This window comes from Penicillium pulvis (genome assembly GCF_028828015.1).
Source record: "Penicillium pulvis strain IBT 33274 chromosome Unknown contig_12_segment0_segment0, whole genome shotgun sequence".
NCBI lineage: Eukaryota > Fungi > Ascomycota > Eurotiomycetes > Eurotiales > Aspergillaceae > Penicillium > Penicillium pulvis.
The window spans coordinates 3,714,434-3,731,374 of record NW_026643072.1 but is presented as its reverse complement, the minus strand read 5'-3'; the positions used below and the strand labels follow the sequence as shown (position 1 = coordinate 3,731,374).

The following is a 16,941-nucleotide window of genomic DNA, read 5'->3' as shown; positions in this document are numbered from 1 at the left end:
CCCCTTCCACAGTGCTCACATATTATGGACTCCTGGAGATTCGACTCCATTGTCAATCAAATGGTCACTTAATGGATGTACACTTCCCAAAGAGAACATAACCCGAGCGGAGCATTTGCAGTGAAATAGCGATGTCTCCGCTCCATTGATACCCCACATTCCGATTTCCAGATTTTCGGTCCTTGACCTCGGTAACTCCGGACTGAAAAGTCGTACATATTGTGATTAAAGAAAACCAAATCGGCATACTTAGCGCATAGAGCTGCGTCGGGGTAGAAATTGCACGTACAGTAGATAATTGCTATATTTAAGTCATAAAGCAGAGGAGCTTCACATGACAGTCGCAGCCCTTGCAGACGTTGCCACCCAGAAACTTAGTACTATGAAGCCGATATTATACTCTCTCACACAGGTTCAGCTCCCGACGCCATATTTGTACTATCTCCCTTGAATTGATTGTTTCATTCTGGTTTATAGACGAGTTAATAGGAAGGGATCCACTCAAGCCTTTTTCCCCGCAATAATACTCTAGGTTCTCAGAATCCTCGTCCCCACACAATTCGGCTCCACCCCCAGAGCCGATGGGAAAGAAGAACTACATGGTGTTTAAAAAGGCAGGTCAAGTGCTATGAAGAAACGTATTTCCTAAACCTGGGGATTTAGCACTTTCACATCTAGTTTGACTTCCTGCCCAATGACCATGGAGATCTCAGTACTTCTTGTGAGAAGTTCCGGGCGTGTGCTACTGTGTTTGGCCATATTGTACTCGGTTTTAGCCATATTCAAAGTAAGGACCATGTTCCGGGGTTCCAATCTTAGGTTTGCCGCATCGTGATCATCTAAAATGCTCTATAGCTCTTTTTCCGGGTTCTGTTTAGCCCATTGAATAAACTCCCAGGACCATCGTGGGCCCGAATAACCTCACTTCCAATTGCGCTGAAAGCAATCAAAGGACAACGGGCTCAAGTAAATCCCTTCACATTAATGCCTATCTACGCTTTTCATCTCTAATCCGTAACTAGGAGCTGGATTCTCTTCACAAGAGATATGGCTCGGTAGTACGCATTGGACCGAATGAAGTATCAGTTGGGGACTATCGATATTATCGAGCAATTTACAGTGATTCGAGATCAGTGATTAAAGATCCTCACTTCTACTCCATCGCCACATTTGTCGGTGAAGACAACATTTTCCAGATGACGTGAGCACTTCACCCCCGAGCTACACTCGTGGCGAGATATCATACTGACTAGAAGCAGAAATCCAGCTCAGCATGCCGCCCGCAGACGCTTAAGTGCTGCGCCATACTCTCTTCAAGGAATCACTCTACTAAACCCCTTGATTCACAAGAAAGCGGAAGACTTGGCCCGAAACTTACTCAGGCGAGCCACAGAATCACCCAACGGGACTGTAAATGCGTTTGAGCTTTCTGGACTGTACAGCCTGGAAGTCATATGCGAGGCAGGCTTTGCAACCGATCTCTCTGCCACGGGAGGGGATCTAGGATTGAAGCTGATGCATGCCATGGACGGCAGTGCGCAAACCTTGATATTCACGTCCATAATGCCATTGCTACGCTCGACTGGACTAGGAAAAAGGCTTCCCGGCCACGTTGGCGACTGTTATCGAAAGGATGCATACTGGCAGCTGATGTCAAGAGAGATGGTTGATCATCTCCTACGAACATCGTCGACAGGGACCTCCGTCGAAAAGAATTTGCTGTCCCCGCTACTCCATGGGACAGACAGTTTTTTGGGTCGAAAGCTGACCCACGATGAACTTGTTGAAGAAGCCATGGGTATCATGTTTGCAGGAAGTGGCACAACTTCGACAACCTTAGCATACATGCTCTATGCTTTAGCTTCTCCCGAAAACGGGGAAACCCAAGTCACTCTACGAGATGAAGTAATGCGTCTTCCACCCAACGACATATTGGCGCTTCGGAATAGCCCATATATCAATGCTGTGATTAAGGAAACCTTCCGCTTGTTTCCGACCATCATTTCTACCCTTCCACGACATCTGACTGAGCCGTTCCAGCTTGGAGAATACACCTTACCGGCTGGGACTGTTATTGGAATGCAGAATTACGTGCACCACCGTGACCCGTCGGTGTTTCCAGAGCCAGACCGGTTTTACCCTGAGCGCTGGTTAACTAGTACAAAGGAGATGGATATGTCGTTGACCCCGTTCAGCCTGGGTAGGCGAAATTGTATTGGTCAAAATCTGGCATTGGAGGAACTCTATGTTGCAGTTGAGGTGATTATGCGATCTGGGCTTGTTTTCAAGCTTGGAAGGGAAATGGAAGGCTGGGAAATGGAAATGGAGGATAGATTCAATATCGCGCCCAGGGGTCGGCGGCTAATGCTGGAGGTCGTGAAAGGAACAACATGAGCAGGAAAAACAACATTTATAATGGATATACAGTATACAAGAAGAATTCTATTTGAATCACCAATGCCCGCACAGGTATCTTTTTGTAAGCCCACAAGCATACATACAAAGAAAAATTCAAATCGAAACAAATTTAAGTGGCGCGAACTTAGTCTCAAAGCCTTTGAAACACATCGAGAGGCAGCAATTTCCATTCCGATGGGAGCTCTCCGTGAGAAGAAACTTTTAGGGATGCCTTCACTGCTTGAGTCCGGGTTCAAATGAGTAATGCAGTTAAGACGCTCTGGAGTGATGAAGCTGACATCTTCAAATGGCATCAATCAATCCAGGTAAGCAGAGAACATCACCCAAGCGGAGCATTTGCAGTAAAATAACGATGTCTCCGCCCCGCCGGTACCCCACATTCCGATGCCCAAGGTTCGGACCCTGACCTCGGGTATTCCGGACTGAATAAATGCACATGCTGCAATCGAAGAAGACCAACCGAAAGACAAGTTACAGGAGTCTGTATGGATGGTGGGTGGGGGGAAGAAAACACGAGAGATGGCTGTATAATTAAGCGATGAAAGAGAGAGTTTCGGGTTGCAGCCCTCACAGACCCTGTCGTCCAGAACGTAACTCCTGCCCGGGGTACAGACGAGCCAATCGACAGGATCCAATCTATTACTTATCCCCCACAATCCAACTCCAGATTTCCTACTCTTCGTTCCACACATTTCGACTTCGCTCCCGAAACATACGGTGATGAAGATTATATGGTAGCGGAGAACTGGAATAGCCAATCGAATAGTTCAGCATTTGAATCTTTAGATTGACTTCCGGCCCAATGACTATGAGGAATTTAGTACGTCTTTTGAGTAGTTACGAACATGTTCTATCATATTTTGTCATGTTGCACAAACCTGTGGCCTCTTCCACTCATTCATGAGCTGTGCAACCTGGGTTATATTCTTTCAGTTCTAAAATCCTTGTCGAACTATTTGCCTGAATGAGGCGGCTTGTTGAGTCAAACGCTATTATACTCGGTTTTTTCAAAGCAAGTACAATGTCATAGATCATTGAAAATGAAGTTGGCAATTAACCGATCTCCTGAATAAATCCTTCGATTCGCTTTTCATTATGTAAACCGGACGATCAAACCAACGATAACACCTATAACGACCCAGAAAACAAACCAGCAAAGAATCCTCATACAACGCTCCAGTGTGGAAAGGTCCCTCCACGGAGAACCACAGATGCGAAGGCAGGCATTACGTTTTGGCTTCTGAGGTTGGTTGCCCACCTCCAGGGACCCATTCTCCCCAAAACGGTTTTCAGGTTGAGGCATCTTTAGGTGCTTTTGCTTGCTGTGACTCAGGAGTCAGAGTTCTTGTCGGTTGATTTGCGTTTCAAGGCAACATGCTGAATAACAGAGTAGTTGCTGCGTAACTCACCTCCACAGGAAGTATTCCTCTTTGTTCCTGAGCCTGGGGTAATAGATCCGAGGGGCTAATGGATAGTTGTAGTGACAGCATGAAGCAGCAGAAGCAGGAGCCTACCTAATATATGTTAGTCACTGTAAAGTCCCACAGTAAATCCAGATTTCATCGTCATTTAATGCATGCGTGGTGGAGTCTTTGCGCCCGCAGCAAGACGGATGAGCCAATGCTAAACTTCGGCCCCTTGGGCTTGAGCGGCGTGGGTGCTTCCAGTCACTGATCTGCATAAAAAATTGTTGTTCAAAGTAAAGATCGAAGTTTCGGTATTGCGGGTCTCATGGGGCGCCTTTTGGGGCCAAGGCCCAGGGGCAGTGTGAGGCTCCCAGCCGCATTTCAACACGTCACAAATGCTTGTGCATCATTTATCGTTGCCGATCTATGTATAATGCAAATAGGAATGAAACTTTAGCAATCAGTTTGCATCACGGGATGGGGCAGGGTCAGATTGCAAGGCTACTTCGATTTTCAGCCAACTCCATCAAACCTCAATTGAGCATCCCGATCACTTGAAAAACGCCAATCGCTACCTCTTTCAGCCTTGAATATTCACTAAGCGCTGTTGTTGCTCACCCACACAGGTACCCTCTGACCAACCCAACAATCTCCTCTCGAGCCACATATTCCTGACCGAGCGGATAGACATGTCATGAGTGGAGTTTTTTTCTCTCTTTATAAGAATATATTGTCTTCTGAAGTCAATATAATGCGCAGTGCTGAACGAGATCAATAAAGTAAAATACCTATTGTTGTTCACTAGAACCTGGATGGCACGGTGTACTATAGGTAAAGCATTCCCGGACCACAAAACCGGTATATCACGAACGAAATTTTCATGCTTGCGATTTGAGAGAAGAGGATATAACCTCTCTGCATGCTGGCGCCATAGATCAGGAGACGACTACCACGATAGGGCAGGGGCTAGAAGTAGGCAAACAAAGGGTTTCCCATCTCATCAACGGTACGGACAGAGAAAGAAAGATCGTGAGAATATTATAACGCTGTATCTACTGACCATACAAGAGACCCAAAGAATCGAGGAATGACCCTCTGCAGGACTTTCGTGAATTTACTTCTGAGCCCTCGCAAATAAAGGCCCCGTAAACCAGTTCATCCAATTGACACGGTCCAAACCACTGTTAGCATCATCTTTAGGACTCGTGTGGGCCTTCTCGCCATTGATTTAGAGATATTTTACCATTCTACATACCAACCCCATGTCTGACCACCTCCAAGGCAATATCCGTACTCTGACCACACTTAATTCGGACACTGCTAAATCACGAGGGATGTCAAAATGGTTGATGGTCGTAATTGCATATCCCACGGCAATAAGAGTTTATTATTTCTACTTCATAACTATCTGATCTTGATCCTACAGGTGATCTCCATTTGACCAATTAGCGAAAACAACGTGACTAGGACATTTCTTTGAATATATACAACTTTCCTATATAGTTTAACCACCAATATCTACACAGGTATCTATCTTAAAAGCTTCAAGAATACAAGTAACAGATATGCAAAACAGAATGCAGATGCCGCCAAAATTTCAACGCTATCTACATGTTATCTTCACTCCAATGACTCCGAGTCTTCAACCAAGCCTCTCGATCCTCCTTGCTCCCCTGCTCACTCATACCAACACCCATGCCCCGCTCAACCCACTCTTTGCTCCCCATCTCCGAAAGTCTGGACAACGCACGTGCAAAGGCAAAGCGCTCCTCGTCACCGCTGAAAATAGACGTATTCTTAAGCGCCTGCACAGACATACCCAAATCATCCATGAGGTTGCGCATGGCATCCGACAGGTCAGAGTGATCACCATCCTTCATCGACCCCTTGATGTCATCCGCAGAGAGGAAGAGGTTCGTCAGCGGGACTTCGGTGGTAAGAACGAGCTTCGCGCGGCTTTCGTAGACTGCGTCAATGAAGGTGATGAACCGGCGGGCCAGATCGCGTTGGTTTAGGTTCATGCCTGGTACGTCAGTAATGATGAAGCCATTGTAATGGCGGACGAGCTCGAGGTAGTCTGCTGCACCGGTGGCTGTGCCAATCAGCTGGTTGAAGGTGAATTTCGCGGCTTTGCCGCTCGCTAGAGGCACTTGGATAGTGCGGCCCCAAACTTCTTGGGTTGCTGGGTGGGGTGGGTCATTGATTGGGTCGCCTAGGTAGTCGAACCATTTTTGAGCGTGGGCGTCTGCGTCTGAGCCAAGCGGGTTGTGATAAACTGCGGCAGGAGGGCGAGGAATTTTGCGGTAGTCCGTGGGGGAGTTCAGGTTGATCACGTTCAATTGGCTTTTGAGAAGGTTGATGCAGGGAATAAATGATTGACGCTGGATGCCGTTTTTGTACAGATCGTCGGGGTGACGGTTGGAGGTTGTGATGACGGCAACACCGTGTGACATTAAGATCTCCAGGAGTCTGTTAAATAATTAGTAAATGAGGGCCTCCGGTGTCATAATAATCAAAGGTGATATCTCACCTCCGCAAGATCATCGCATCGGCGACGTCAGTGCACTGGAACTCGTCGAAGCAAAGCACACTAGCAGTCTCGGCGATATCTGCAGCAACCATAGGCAATGCATCAAAGTCGTTACCATACTTCATCTTGACAACATGCATGCGCTTATGTACATCCTGCATGAAGTTGTGGAAATGAATGCGAGTCTTGGTCTTGATATTGGGAGGCAGGGTATCGAAGAACAGATCCATAAGCATGGTCTTTCCACACCCAACGTCGCCAAACATGTACAGACCCTTGGGGAGGGACTCGGGAATCGTCGATTTTGGCGCTTCTTTGCCACCACGGCTGAACAACGAGGCAAAGAAAGACCGTTCAGGTTCGGGGTCCAAGGACTGGACAGATGGATGAATGACGGCAGGAGGAGTATAATTTTTCAGAGCCTCGTATAAGTTCTGCAGGTTCTGAATAATTGCTACATGGAAGAGATTCAGATCAGTTAAAAGTCTTTAGCCAGCGCATACAATACGCTTATGTTTTAAACTACGCATGTCCGGCTTACCTCTTTGGTACGGGTCATCGCGCAAACGACCCTCCTGCACGCGGTCGTCATACTCCTTCATCGGTCCATCCTGCGGGGGTCCAGACACCTTCTCCACCTCAGCCTCCTTTACTGTCGCATCGCTAGTAGTGGCCAGGCCCCGAACCCTCTGCGTCGATCGCAATGGTGACTGCTCACCCACAAATCTGCCGGCAGAAAAAGTGCATGGCGAGGTCCTATCCCGACGTGCAGCCGCAGAGGAGATCCCACTGCGCTGAGCAGCGTTGTATGTCCTCTCACGAGCAACACCAACGCCCCGCAGTGCCCGGGACGGCCGCAAGGAGCCCGGGAAACACTCGGCGCAGAGCTTGGCAGATGGCCGACTCATTTGCGATTCTGATAATGCTATGCGTATATACGGTTCAAGATAATGCGCGGATCGTGGCGCGTGGATTGTCGGAACGCTGAGGCAAGGACGTAGCCGAGGTGTCGCAGGAATTGTTTTTTTCCGGGGAAGCGGCGTACAAGTGGATCAAGGCGGTGGCAGGTACGCGCAACTGGGGGTATGAGGGTTCAGCGGTGCGCTGGTGGTTTCTCCAGGTCAAAAAATATACACAATGTCGCAGTATCTACAATGGGCAAAGAATGTACTAATCGGAAGCCATTCTATGGCTGTCAGGGCGAGAAAATAGCGGGCCGATGAGCCGAGTCACGTGGTTCGGAAGTAGATCGGCTGTTATCGGCAACTAGAACTGGACGCCGGGAAGCATTGGACGAGAATGACACATCTTAGGATATTACATTCGATTGCTTGGTCACAAGTAGAACAGGAAGCCTTTCCTAGATATGCACGAAAAAAAGGAGCATATGTACATGTCACCGAAGCACGCAGACCGGGGTATGTCACCCGAGAACGGTCGAGATATCGCAAATAAGAAAATGAAAATGATAGCCGAAGGAACAACAAAACAAAACGATACCTCGGAACAGGATCACGGAAGCATTTGCAAGAAAAGAAGGGTTGGCGAAAAAGGAAAATCCATACCATACATCACGCATAATATTCGTAACACCATCTTCCCCTTCCAAAAAAAAAAATCAAGTGCAAATCGCTGAAAGGGCTGATGGAGCACGGAGAATGTCGAAAATGGGATGCCCGAACTCCGATGCGCCATACTCATTGCAGAATCATAGGAAAAGAAGAGACATAAAAAATATACCAGGGAATTGAACAAAATCCTTGCACCAAGCAGGAGGCCTATCACAACTGCGACAACAAAACGACTGCTTTTGTTTATGCAATGCTGACGAATAGAGTGAGCTTCGTATTACGCTGCATGGCATTATCCAAATCTGAATCAGAGAGCAGGTCGATATAGGTGCCGGTGGACTCGTCCTTGTACTGCACGATAATGTCTTCCTGGATCTTCAACCGATCTGAAAGCTTGTCCTTGAGATGTTGCATGCTGACACCGTTAGGAATACGGATAGCGATAAGATCATCCTGGAAGAACACCTTGACCTTCATCGCGGTGTTTGAAGTGGTAGAGACTTGCGTCAAGGAGCTCGCCTGTCGATTCATTGGTGGCGGGGCGCCATTGCTGTAAGGTGCCGAGCCTGGTGCGCCTAGGTTCTGTTGTTGCGAAATTCGATCTTGTGATGCGTTCATTGGTAGCTGTGAAGACTGTCGCGACACACTCTGTGAGGGCTCCGCGCCGGAAGAGTGGTGGGAGTTGTCGGAGTATCTTGCCTCCTCGCCAAATGCGTTGGGGTCGATTTCAAAGTCTCCTGGCCGAGGCGCAAGCAGTTGACGAACCAGCTGGCAGCGCGCGATGTGCGGGGGCATCGCCAGGAGCTTCTTGATGTATTCGTCAAGGTTCTGTCGGCGGCCATTGGAGATCGCATCGGTGACATGGGTGACGGGGCCGGGCATGAATGGCAGTGTCCGTTGGCGGCCTCGGTTACCAGCCTCATCCTCGAATTGGGTTAAAAGCGCAATCTGGAAGTCGTAGAAATCATGGTAATAACGCGACAATTCCCAGCATCGACCATCTTCCATCTTCGCCTCAATAATATACCAGTACTTGTCGTTGTCGAAGCAGTAGCGGGGAATCGAAGCGGCGACGGGAGCAAGCAGCGGGTAATTTTGTGAAGGGGTGTGCGACTGTTGGGCCTGCGACGACAATGTGCCTTTACTGGCATTACGTTGGTGATATCCCTGAAACGAGCGAATAGTCAGCAAGGCCACATCAACAAGTAATGCGATCAAAAACTCACGTAGGCATTCCCGTTTTGACTCATGTGGCCAGAGTTTCCTGAGCTCATCGACATCTGGTCCATTGATCCAGTCATTTGCCCCATGCCACTGTTGGTGGGTGAGGAATCAATCTTCCCTAGGGTGATGCTGCTGTTCTTGTATTCAGCAGTCATCTTCTTCCATTCCTCCACCTTAGGAACTCCAGCGCGTCGCACAGCCTCAAGGGGGTCCGTCACCGCCTGACCAGACTGCATGTCGCGCAGTTCGATATAGGAAACGGGGATCAGACCAGGCCCACCGAGACGGCCGATTGGTTTCGCGACAAACCATTCCGGGTTGGATTGGGCAATAACAATAATGGCCTCGCCGGCGCGAGCGTCCAATTCATCTGGACGCTCTGCCTGGAAGTCGTACTGGACGATACCATAAACCATGGCGCCCTGGCCCTTAGCTATGGCAGACATCCTGAAAGTCGGTTGGCGGGTGTTGTTAGGAGAGGAGTCAGGAGCGGGACTGCGGTCGGCGAAACCAGAGTCGTGGTGGTCCTTTTTATGCAGATCGACCGAACCCCCACTATCCCTTTCGTTTTTTCCGATAACTTCGAAGAAGGACACGGGCACGAGCCCCCGGGCACTAGGGATGAGTGGATTACAAGCCTCGTACCAGTCTTCGTCGTCCTCCCTGCTGATAACGTGAAAGAAGTCTCCCTTGCTGAATGCCAATTCCTGGAAGGTGCCGGGTTCGGGTTTGTAGTCGTAAAGAGCTTTGATTACCTGCGAGCGCGCAAAGTGCGTCAGCCACTTGCCAAGCACGGGTTACACACAAGGGAGAGAGGGGCGCGTCGTCTTTTTTGTCTGGAATATTGGAATTGTGGAACTCTTTTCCCCCCCCTCTTCTCCTTTGGTGGCTGGGTGGGGTGGGAAAGGAAGACGCGATTCTCACGCGTAGAAGGGAAATTCGGGAAAAACTCACCTTCTTAGGAGGTAGAATGGCAAGAGCGGACTTAGGGGTAATGGAGATGTGGTGATGTTTGGGGTCTTTCTCGCCCTTCAAGGACCGCCTGATAGCCTGGGGATTGCGGGTTAATTAAATGACACACACAATACCCTCTGAGTTGGTAATGTTTCAGTGGCGGGGTGTGGGAACTCACCTTCATGTCGAACGGAAGCCCAGGCGGATCAAGTTAGAGGAGTCTTGATTTCAAAGATTCCAAGAAGAAGAAGAAATAGGAAATCAGGGAGGTTCCTACTTTTTTTTTTTTTGGAAGCACGAGCACGTTACTGAGCAAAGGAAGCAGTGAGTGACCAAGGGTGTAATCTGCGTATTGCGGTTCCAACCACAGGAACGGGCTGGATTGGGATTGGAGTTGTAAAGGCCCGCTTTTCTTTTCGTTTTCTTTTTTAAGGGCAATTCTATTATAGTCCTTCTATCTCCAATGGCGATTCAATCTTTTATGGATCCATAAACCTTCCAGAAGCCTACGTCAACCAGGGAACGTAGACCGGGTTCCTAGCTGTGGCAAAAAATGATGAATGAGCCACCTTGTACTCGAGCTGATGTATTTTAGACTTCTTACGGAGTACGAGATTCTTTGATGTATGCACTAAAATTGCAGGAAAATGCGCAGTGGTCTATTTGGCTGATCATTCCAGCTGAACCAGAACATCCTTAAATGTCGGAAGTGTCCACTCGGGATATGATACCTGGTAATCTGGTTACAATACAACATCCACTCCGCCGGGATCTCGTTGGGCAGAAGCCATCGGCGGCTAATAATCACACCCTGCCATCCTAGAAAATGTCCTTTGCCTTCTGACTGGTCTGTCTTTTAATAACCACATGCCCCCCAGGTCACGCTGATTTGCACAATTCCCGGGAGAAGGCGCCAAAAAAAAAAAAACAAGAATTCATGTATCCAATTACCAGGGCCCCCACCCTTAGCCAGATTCCGTGGTCCGAGAAACGCTGGGACCGTGGATCTGACGGCCTTCTACCCCAATTACGCTGGGATCGTCGTGGCCTTTGACCTTGCTCCAGGCGATCAACAAAGAAATACGTCAAAGGGTAGGGAAACATAAAAGAGAAAGCCACTGGGGTTGAGACATCTCTTTCAAGGGAGCATCTAGATCTGGATAGACCTTCAGAAATGAAATGATAATTAAAAACGTCTAGTTTAGATCCAAATAAATTAAATTCTGAGACTCGGATGCGCGGCTTCTGCACTCGCCCGATGAACTACGCCTAACGGAGCATTTCCAGTGGGCCGGATGCCAATTTTCCTGGGTGGCTTCCAGGTACGAGATACGCCTGCATTAATCATCAAGATAGGGTTGGTTATGCGTTGCATATCAGGGTTCGGGTTCGCGGGATTTCATGGGGAAGGGCGTTGGGGGCGGTTTTCTAACGCTATATTCGGAGTACTCGTTACTCCGTATAGGGGTGATGAAGATCAGTCCCATCAACCGTAGTTGGTCAAGACAGCGCCGATCATGGGGGAAATTATGATGTCAAGATTGCCTGATTGATCGAATTACCAGGATCAGTAATGTCAGCAACACACCCTTTTAAGTACATATTTAACCCTTTCCGCTATACGGGGTACAAAGTGTAAATGCGATAAATGTCTTAAATTAGCGTTACAACGGTAATTGTAGTAAATTCATCTCCCCCGCTAATCGGTCTAGGTCCCCCATGACACTAAAGTCACTATAGGAAAACGGTACGCGCCACTGTAAAGAGCCCCTCTGGCCACCCATGGTTGCCACAAGCGTGGGACCCACGTGGTCCGGCGGTAATTAGGCTTGTATGGGCTACTAACTGTCGGTTGCGCGAGACCCGAGGCATGGCGTGGAGACTAGTGAAAGCAGTCAAATTACCTTGTCTCCGGGATTCAAAAATCTGGGGGGGCAAAACATTGCACATCTTCCTTTCTACGGAGTACGGAACCAGAGATCATGGTAACGCAATTTTAGGTTCTAGTGTTGATACCTGGCTAATCAGGCACCAATCGGTAGTTAGGTCAAAAAACATCCCGTCGTTAGCCACTTTCCCAAGGTTCGTGACAGTGGCGAAAGGTGGCACAGTCATGAATATGCAATGAAGTTTGAATTTTTGTCATCAAATGTAATCTGCTGGGAATATGGTAAAAGATATCTACTGGGGACGCCAGCAAAACAGTCGCATACACTCCGCCAAATCCGTCCATCCATCGATGCCAAATGTGCAAGATATTAGTATGGTTGCTGGTCGTGCTGGAAGTTATGGCTGGACTCCAAATGTGAAACCGCGGATGCTTGAAGGCTGAAAAGCTGGGAAGGGGAATCGAAAAAAAGATGCCACACAACTCAAGGGGGGGGGGGGGTTCGAGGGTTTTGAGAGACCAAAATAACGCCTGTCGCTCTGAAAAATGAAATGAACTTAAGACAAGGAAACCACGGCGGCCACAAATATGATAATTTGGATGACCAGCCTAGATGTGATTAACGTGAAACCCCGGGACGGGAAATTCTGTATCGAAACTGGCTTTAGATTTGCCCTTTGATATCAACGACGCGGTGGGCTTCTGCCTTGGCTTGTTCGAACAGGCCACCCGCCTTGCCAGTCAGCAGCCTCACAGTCCCGCTTTTCTCTTCGAGTAGGTCCGCAGAGGAGTGATCAATGACGAAGCGTGCGGTCTGTTCATCGGACTCAAATCCCAGTTCCTCAGTGATGAACCGAATAGTCACGTCGGGCTTGTAGCTATTGTCTCAGTCAGCAACCATAGATAAGAGAGAGGATGATATGGATACACGTACGCTCTACAGATGGCGGCAAGAGCACTCAACCGCTCACGGTCCACAAACATATCCATGAGGTATGCACCCATGTTAGGGGTATCCAGGTAGAGCATGAAGAAACGATGGTAGTTTCCGAGCGCGAGAGCGGAGCGAACATTAAGAGCGTGCTTGACAGCGGGATCTTTCTTGTCTTCGGCAGTCACATCGGCTAGAGCATCATTCATAGCGGTCCAGTTCCGGGTGTAAATGAAATAAAGAATACGATAGGCCTTGAATTCCGTTGGGTGGCCGCCCAGCTGCTGCGAGTAGAGAACCCGCAGTTGGGTTTGGCACTGGTTATACTCACCAAGATCCCCTTTCTCCAAGGCGATGCGTGCATGAATCTCGTAAACGGACACGGTGAACTCATCCCGAATGTGTTGGACTGTCAAGTCCTGGCGAAGGGACTTGAACTGGTCACATATGTAGCCGTAGTTGCCCTCCTTTTTCCATTTCTTCTTTAAGAGATCCAGGGTCATCTTCAGGACCGACAAAGGACGAACGGTATCCGGATTCGGTGCAGAAGTTAAACGGAAATAGTTTTTCTCTAATTTCTCGCATCTTCCAACGACGGGTCCTTGGTCCACTTCGGGCTGGGGAGAGGAGGTGGCCGATTTCCCGTAAGTGGCACCAGCCCCCTCAAACCGTTTCTTCCTCATCTCCAAATTAGCTTTGGACTTACTTGACGCGTCCAGTGCCATGCGGCTTTTCTTCTCTGTTGTTGGGTAAGTGACTCGGTCCTCAAAACGATTGCGATTGTTAGTTTTTCTCCATGGTGGCGAGTCAGGCTCAGACTGTTGGTGCTCTGTCGACTTGCGCTTGCGCGAGGCATCTCCAGGAGATGCGGGTTGACCTGACATGGCCCAGCTCGAGACGCTGGGGTTGGCCAAGATCTTGTTGCGTTCGTTCTGGATTATAATTTGGGGTAGTTGCAGTCGCTCCCAGTCGATGGCATTAAGTCGATCATTTTTCGCGGCGTTGGTGATGACTTCTCGGAGCTTCTCCTGCATTTCGGCGGTGCTCACGCTGGCGATCTGATTTTCGGGAGCAAAACATCGCTGTACATAGGTGCGAATAGCAGGAGAGAACTCCACACGTGCCTGGGCTGTATCCGTTGTCGACATAGCGGGCTGGTATGCTCCGTTCAAGGTTGAAGGGTTGGACTTGTTATGGTGGTTGAGGCTACGACGGGCTTGTACTGGAATATAGGCAGGGGTCGCTGTATCAAGGTTAGCGCCAAGCCAGGTCATTTGGATTCTCCTCTTCTGCTTACCAGTTGTAAAAGCTCCTGCGGTAGAAGGAGCCGAGGCGGTCGCACGCCAAGGAGGAATGCTAGAGCTCATCCCAACTTCTAAGAAACAAGTTGTGGTGATGCAAAAGAAATCAAAGAAGAGATGGAAAAGGTGGATAATCGGAAGGTAAGACGAGAGAAAAAATGGCTACGTTGGGAAGGGGGGAAACTGGGAGTGGTCGAAGAGAGGAGACAGAAGAAAAGAAATGCTCCTACGCCACAAGATATTCGACGAAAGGTGTAAGTTGAGGTTTGAATTCGAGGGTCAAGAAGGGTATTAAGACTTGGAAACCTTGGGAGGATGAAACACACAAGAATCGAACTGACGATCTGCTTTCGCTTGGCAGGAACATTGGTTTCTCCGGATCCCCGTCATCCGTGCTTTATCTGTTATCGCAAGCCAAGCCATGGCTGTCACCGCGTGTGAACCTGCTAGATGTTTTTCAAGTCTTTGGACCTGACGACTGCACTGAGACCCTTGCTGTTACCTGACGAGACTCTTCTCTTTGTCCAGGATGCGGTGGGGCTGTATGAGGGGTAAGTGGTGCATGCCGTTTGTTATGATGCTATGAACATTGGATATGTTTACTGATAAGTGCCCTGACTAGGAAATACAAGATCCCCGATTATCAAGATGGCCATGCCTACTTAACATCCCATCGGGTATGCTATGTAGCGACAGATGATCCTCGAAAATACTCGGTGGCGATCGATCTGAAGGAAATTGATCGTGCTGAATATCAGGTTTGAGCGACCCCTCCCCCACTCCAAGATAAACGATCGCCTAACTAACATGGTGGATATATGCAAAGGCAGGCTTTCTGAAATCGTCTCCAAAAATTACTATATATCCCAAACCGCAAAAGAGTAAGACCGATAAGTCGCGCAGTGCAACGTCTAGTCCTGCCGTGCCCCCATCATCGACCCTCTATCCAAGCTCAGGCAAGCCGGGTTCTACTCTTCCACTATCGATCGCCCCGCAAAAGCCGCCTTCCACCTCAGTGAACTCGACGTGGATCTGTCCCATTTGCACCTTCTCGAATCCTGTGCCTTCAAATTTCGATCCTGCCACAGCGAAACCGACGACCCATTTACCACCATGCCTAGCATGCGGTATTAAGCCACCTTTTACAACCGTTTTAAAGGCTGCGGTCAGTGCTGCAGCCAGTCGGGAACCTCTTCCACGACCCAGCTCAGTTCCCATTGGAGATAATACGATCCATGGCACTGACCATCAATCGGTGCCCGTTGCATCAGATTCCATATCATGCCCTCGATGCACCTTTGTGAACCATCCATCTTTAATAGAATGTGAAATGTGCGGGGCACCATTAGTATCTACGGCTTCTTTGGATCGGACTCGTGGTCGTCGTACTGATTCCCCGGCTCCATTCTTCGAGCAATCGCGAAATCCGAACACTGAAGTGATCGAGAGCATCAAGCTCTCTTTCCGTGGAGGTGGAGATAAAACTTTCCATGAGAGACTGAAGAACGCTCTAATCCAGCGAAAATGGCTGCTTCAAAACGCACCCCCTGTGCCTCCCCCTGAACAGAGTGCATCAAGTGCGCCCACGACTACTACTTCTACTAACATGCTGGAAAGTCCTCAACCAGCACCTCCACGAGTATCTGCCGTGGGAATTGCGGGCCTGGAACAGCGGGGACTGGAAGCACGGATGAACAATCAACTAGTGATCGGTAACGCTTTCGAGGATCTAGAAGCTTTAATGGCTTCTGCCAAGCAAATTGTTGCGCTGGCTGAAACTCTGGCACGGGAGTCGGGCATGTCCACGAACGAGGGGTCCGCCGAGACTACCGCGGTCTTATCTGAATCTGCAGCCGCTCTAGGGATGGTCACCACTAAGGACATGCTCAGCTCTGGATCGGAGAATCTTTATCTATCAGAACTAGCCCGCAATTTGGCCGAATACCTGACCGATGATCGTAAAGGTATTCTACAACGAGAAGGGGGCATTATGAGTCTTATCGATCTATGGTCGGTCTTTAATCGGTCACGAAATGGAGTGGAACTCATTAGCCCGTCAGATTTCCAACGTGCTGCGGAGCTCTGGGAGAAGCTCAGATTACCGGTTCGTTTACGACGGTTCAAGAGCGGGCTCTTAGTCGTTCAGCAATATGACTGGAGCGATGAAAAGACACTTCGTCAACTACAAGACTGGATGGAAGAGCTACGGCGAGTCCCGCCGGAGGAATCGGTCCCATGGGATTGGACAGTATTCGGTCGGGCCGTTACTGCTCAAGAAACGGCCCAGCGTTTCAAATGGAGTGTTGGCGTGGCTGCTGAAGAGCTTGAGATGGCAGAAGACCGGGGGGCTCTCTGCAGGGAGGAAGGGGTGGAAGGGCTACGGTTCTGGATCAATGGTCTCATTGACACCCCCAGTTGATTTCACCTGGTTTTAAGAGTCGACCATGAATACACGTACCTAGGTCATAGTAACCAGAGACGACTTAGATCTGGGTTCCATACTGCATGCTGATATGGTTCATCAAGGATGGAAGGTTACGCGGATTTATCACCAATGATAAGCAGAAAAAGAGATAGGGTGACGTCAAAGTGCTGATGACCTCAGCAATTTGGCTCGCGGGGATGCGACTTACTCGATTATGATTGGTTGACCCCACGGTTCAGTCTCTCCCCCCGCTATGTCGGAGGGCTGTCCTCCTACTGGTATATGGAATCTCC

The 16,941-nt window shown here is 49.0% G+C and overlaps 5 protein-coding genes across 5 annotated transcripts; 2 read left to right on the top strand and 3 right to left on the bottom strand.

The window, feature by feature from the left end:
* Positions 1 to 1,563: 1,563 nt before the first annotated feature.
* Positions 1,564 to 2,394, top strand: N7503_002617 (cytochrome P450; the record flags this gene model as incomplete). Its single annotated transcript, XM_057062164.1, has 1 exon — positions 1,564 to 2,394. The coding sequence occupies one exon, from the start codon at positions 1,564 to 1,566 to the stop codon at positions 2,392 to 2,394; it is 831 nt and encodes a 276-aa protein (XP_056926126.1).
* A 3,037-nt stretch (positions 2,395 to 5,431) lies between these two features.
* Positions 5,432 to 7,262, bottom strand: N7503_002616 (AFG1/ZapE family ATPase; the record flags this gene model as incomplete). Its single annotated transcript, XM_057062163.1, has 3 exons — positions 5,432 to 6,293; positions 6,355 to 6,808; positions 6,896 to 7,262. 3 exons carry the CDS (start codon positions 7,260 to 7,262, stop codon positions 5,432 to 5,434), a joined length of 1,683 nt encoding a protein of 560 aa, XP_056926125.1.
* A 906-nt stretch (positions 7,263 to 8,168) lies between these two features.
* On the bottom strand, positions 8,169 to 10,287 carry N7503_002615 (phosphatidylinositol-3-phosphate-binding protein BEM1; the record flags this gene model as incomplete). The annotated part of the gene is made up of 4 exons (XM_057062162.1): positions 8,169 to 9,092; positions 9,152 to 9,904; positions 10,104 to 10,199; positions 10,282 to 10,287. 4 exons carry the CDS (start codon positions 10,285 to 10,287, stop codon positions 8,169 to 8,171), a joined length of 1,779 nt encoding a protein of 592 aa, XP_056926124.1.
* A 2,368-nt stretch (positions 10,288 to 12,655) lies between these two features.
* On the bottom strand, positions 12,656 to 14,289 carry N7503_002614 (uncharacterized protein; the record flags this gene model as incomplete). The annotated part of the gene is made up of 3 exons (XM_057062161.1): positions 12,656 to 12,869; positions 12,926 to 14,165; positions 14,220 to 14,289. The coding sequence occupies 3 exons, from the start codon at positions 14,287 to 14,289 to the stop codon at positions 12,656 to 12,658; spliced, it is 1,524 nt and encodes a 507-aa protein (XP_056926123.1).
* Positions 14,290 to 14,655: 366 nt separating this feature from the next.
* Positions 14,656 to 16,642, top strand: N7503_002613 (ESCRT-II subunit protein VPS36; the record flags this gene model as incomplete). Its single annotated transcript, XM_057062160.1, has 3 exons — positions 14,656 to 14,774; positions 14,846 to 14,981; positions 15,050 to 16,642. Exons 1-3 carry the CDS (start codon positions 14,674 to 14,676, stop codon positions 16,640 to 16,642), a joined length of 1,830 nt encoding a protein of 609 aa, XP_056926122.1. The 5' UTR covers positions 14,656 to 14,673.
* Positions 16,643 to 16,941: the final 299 nt, after the last annotated feature.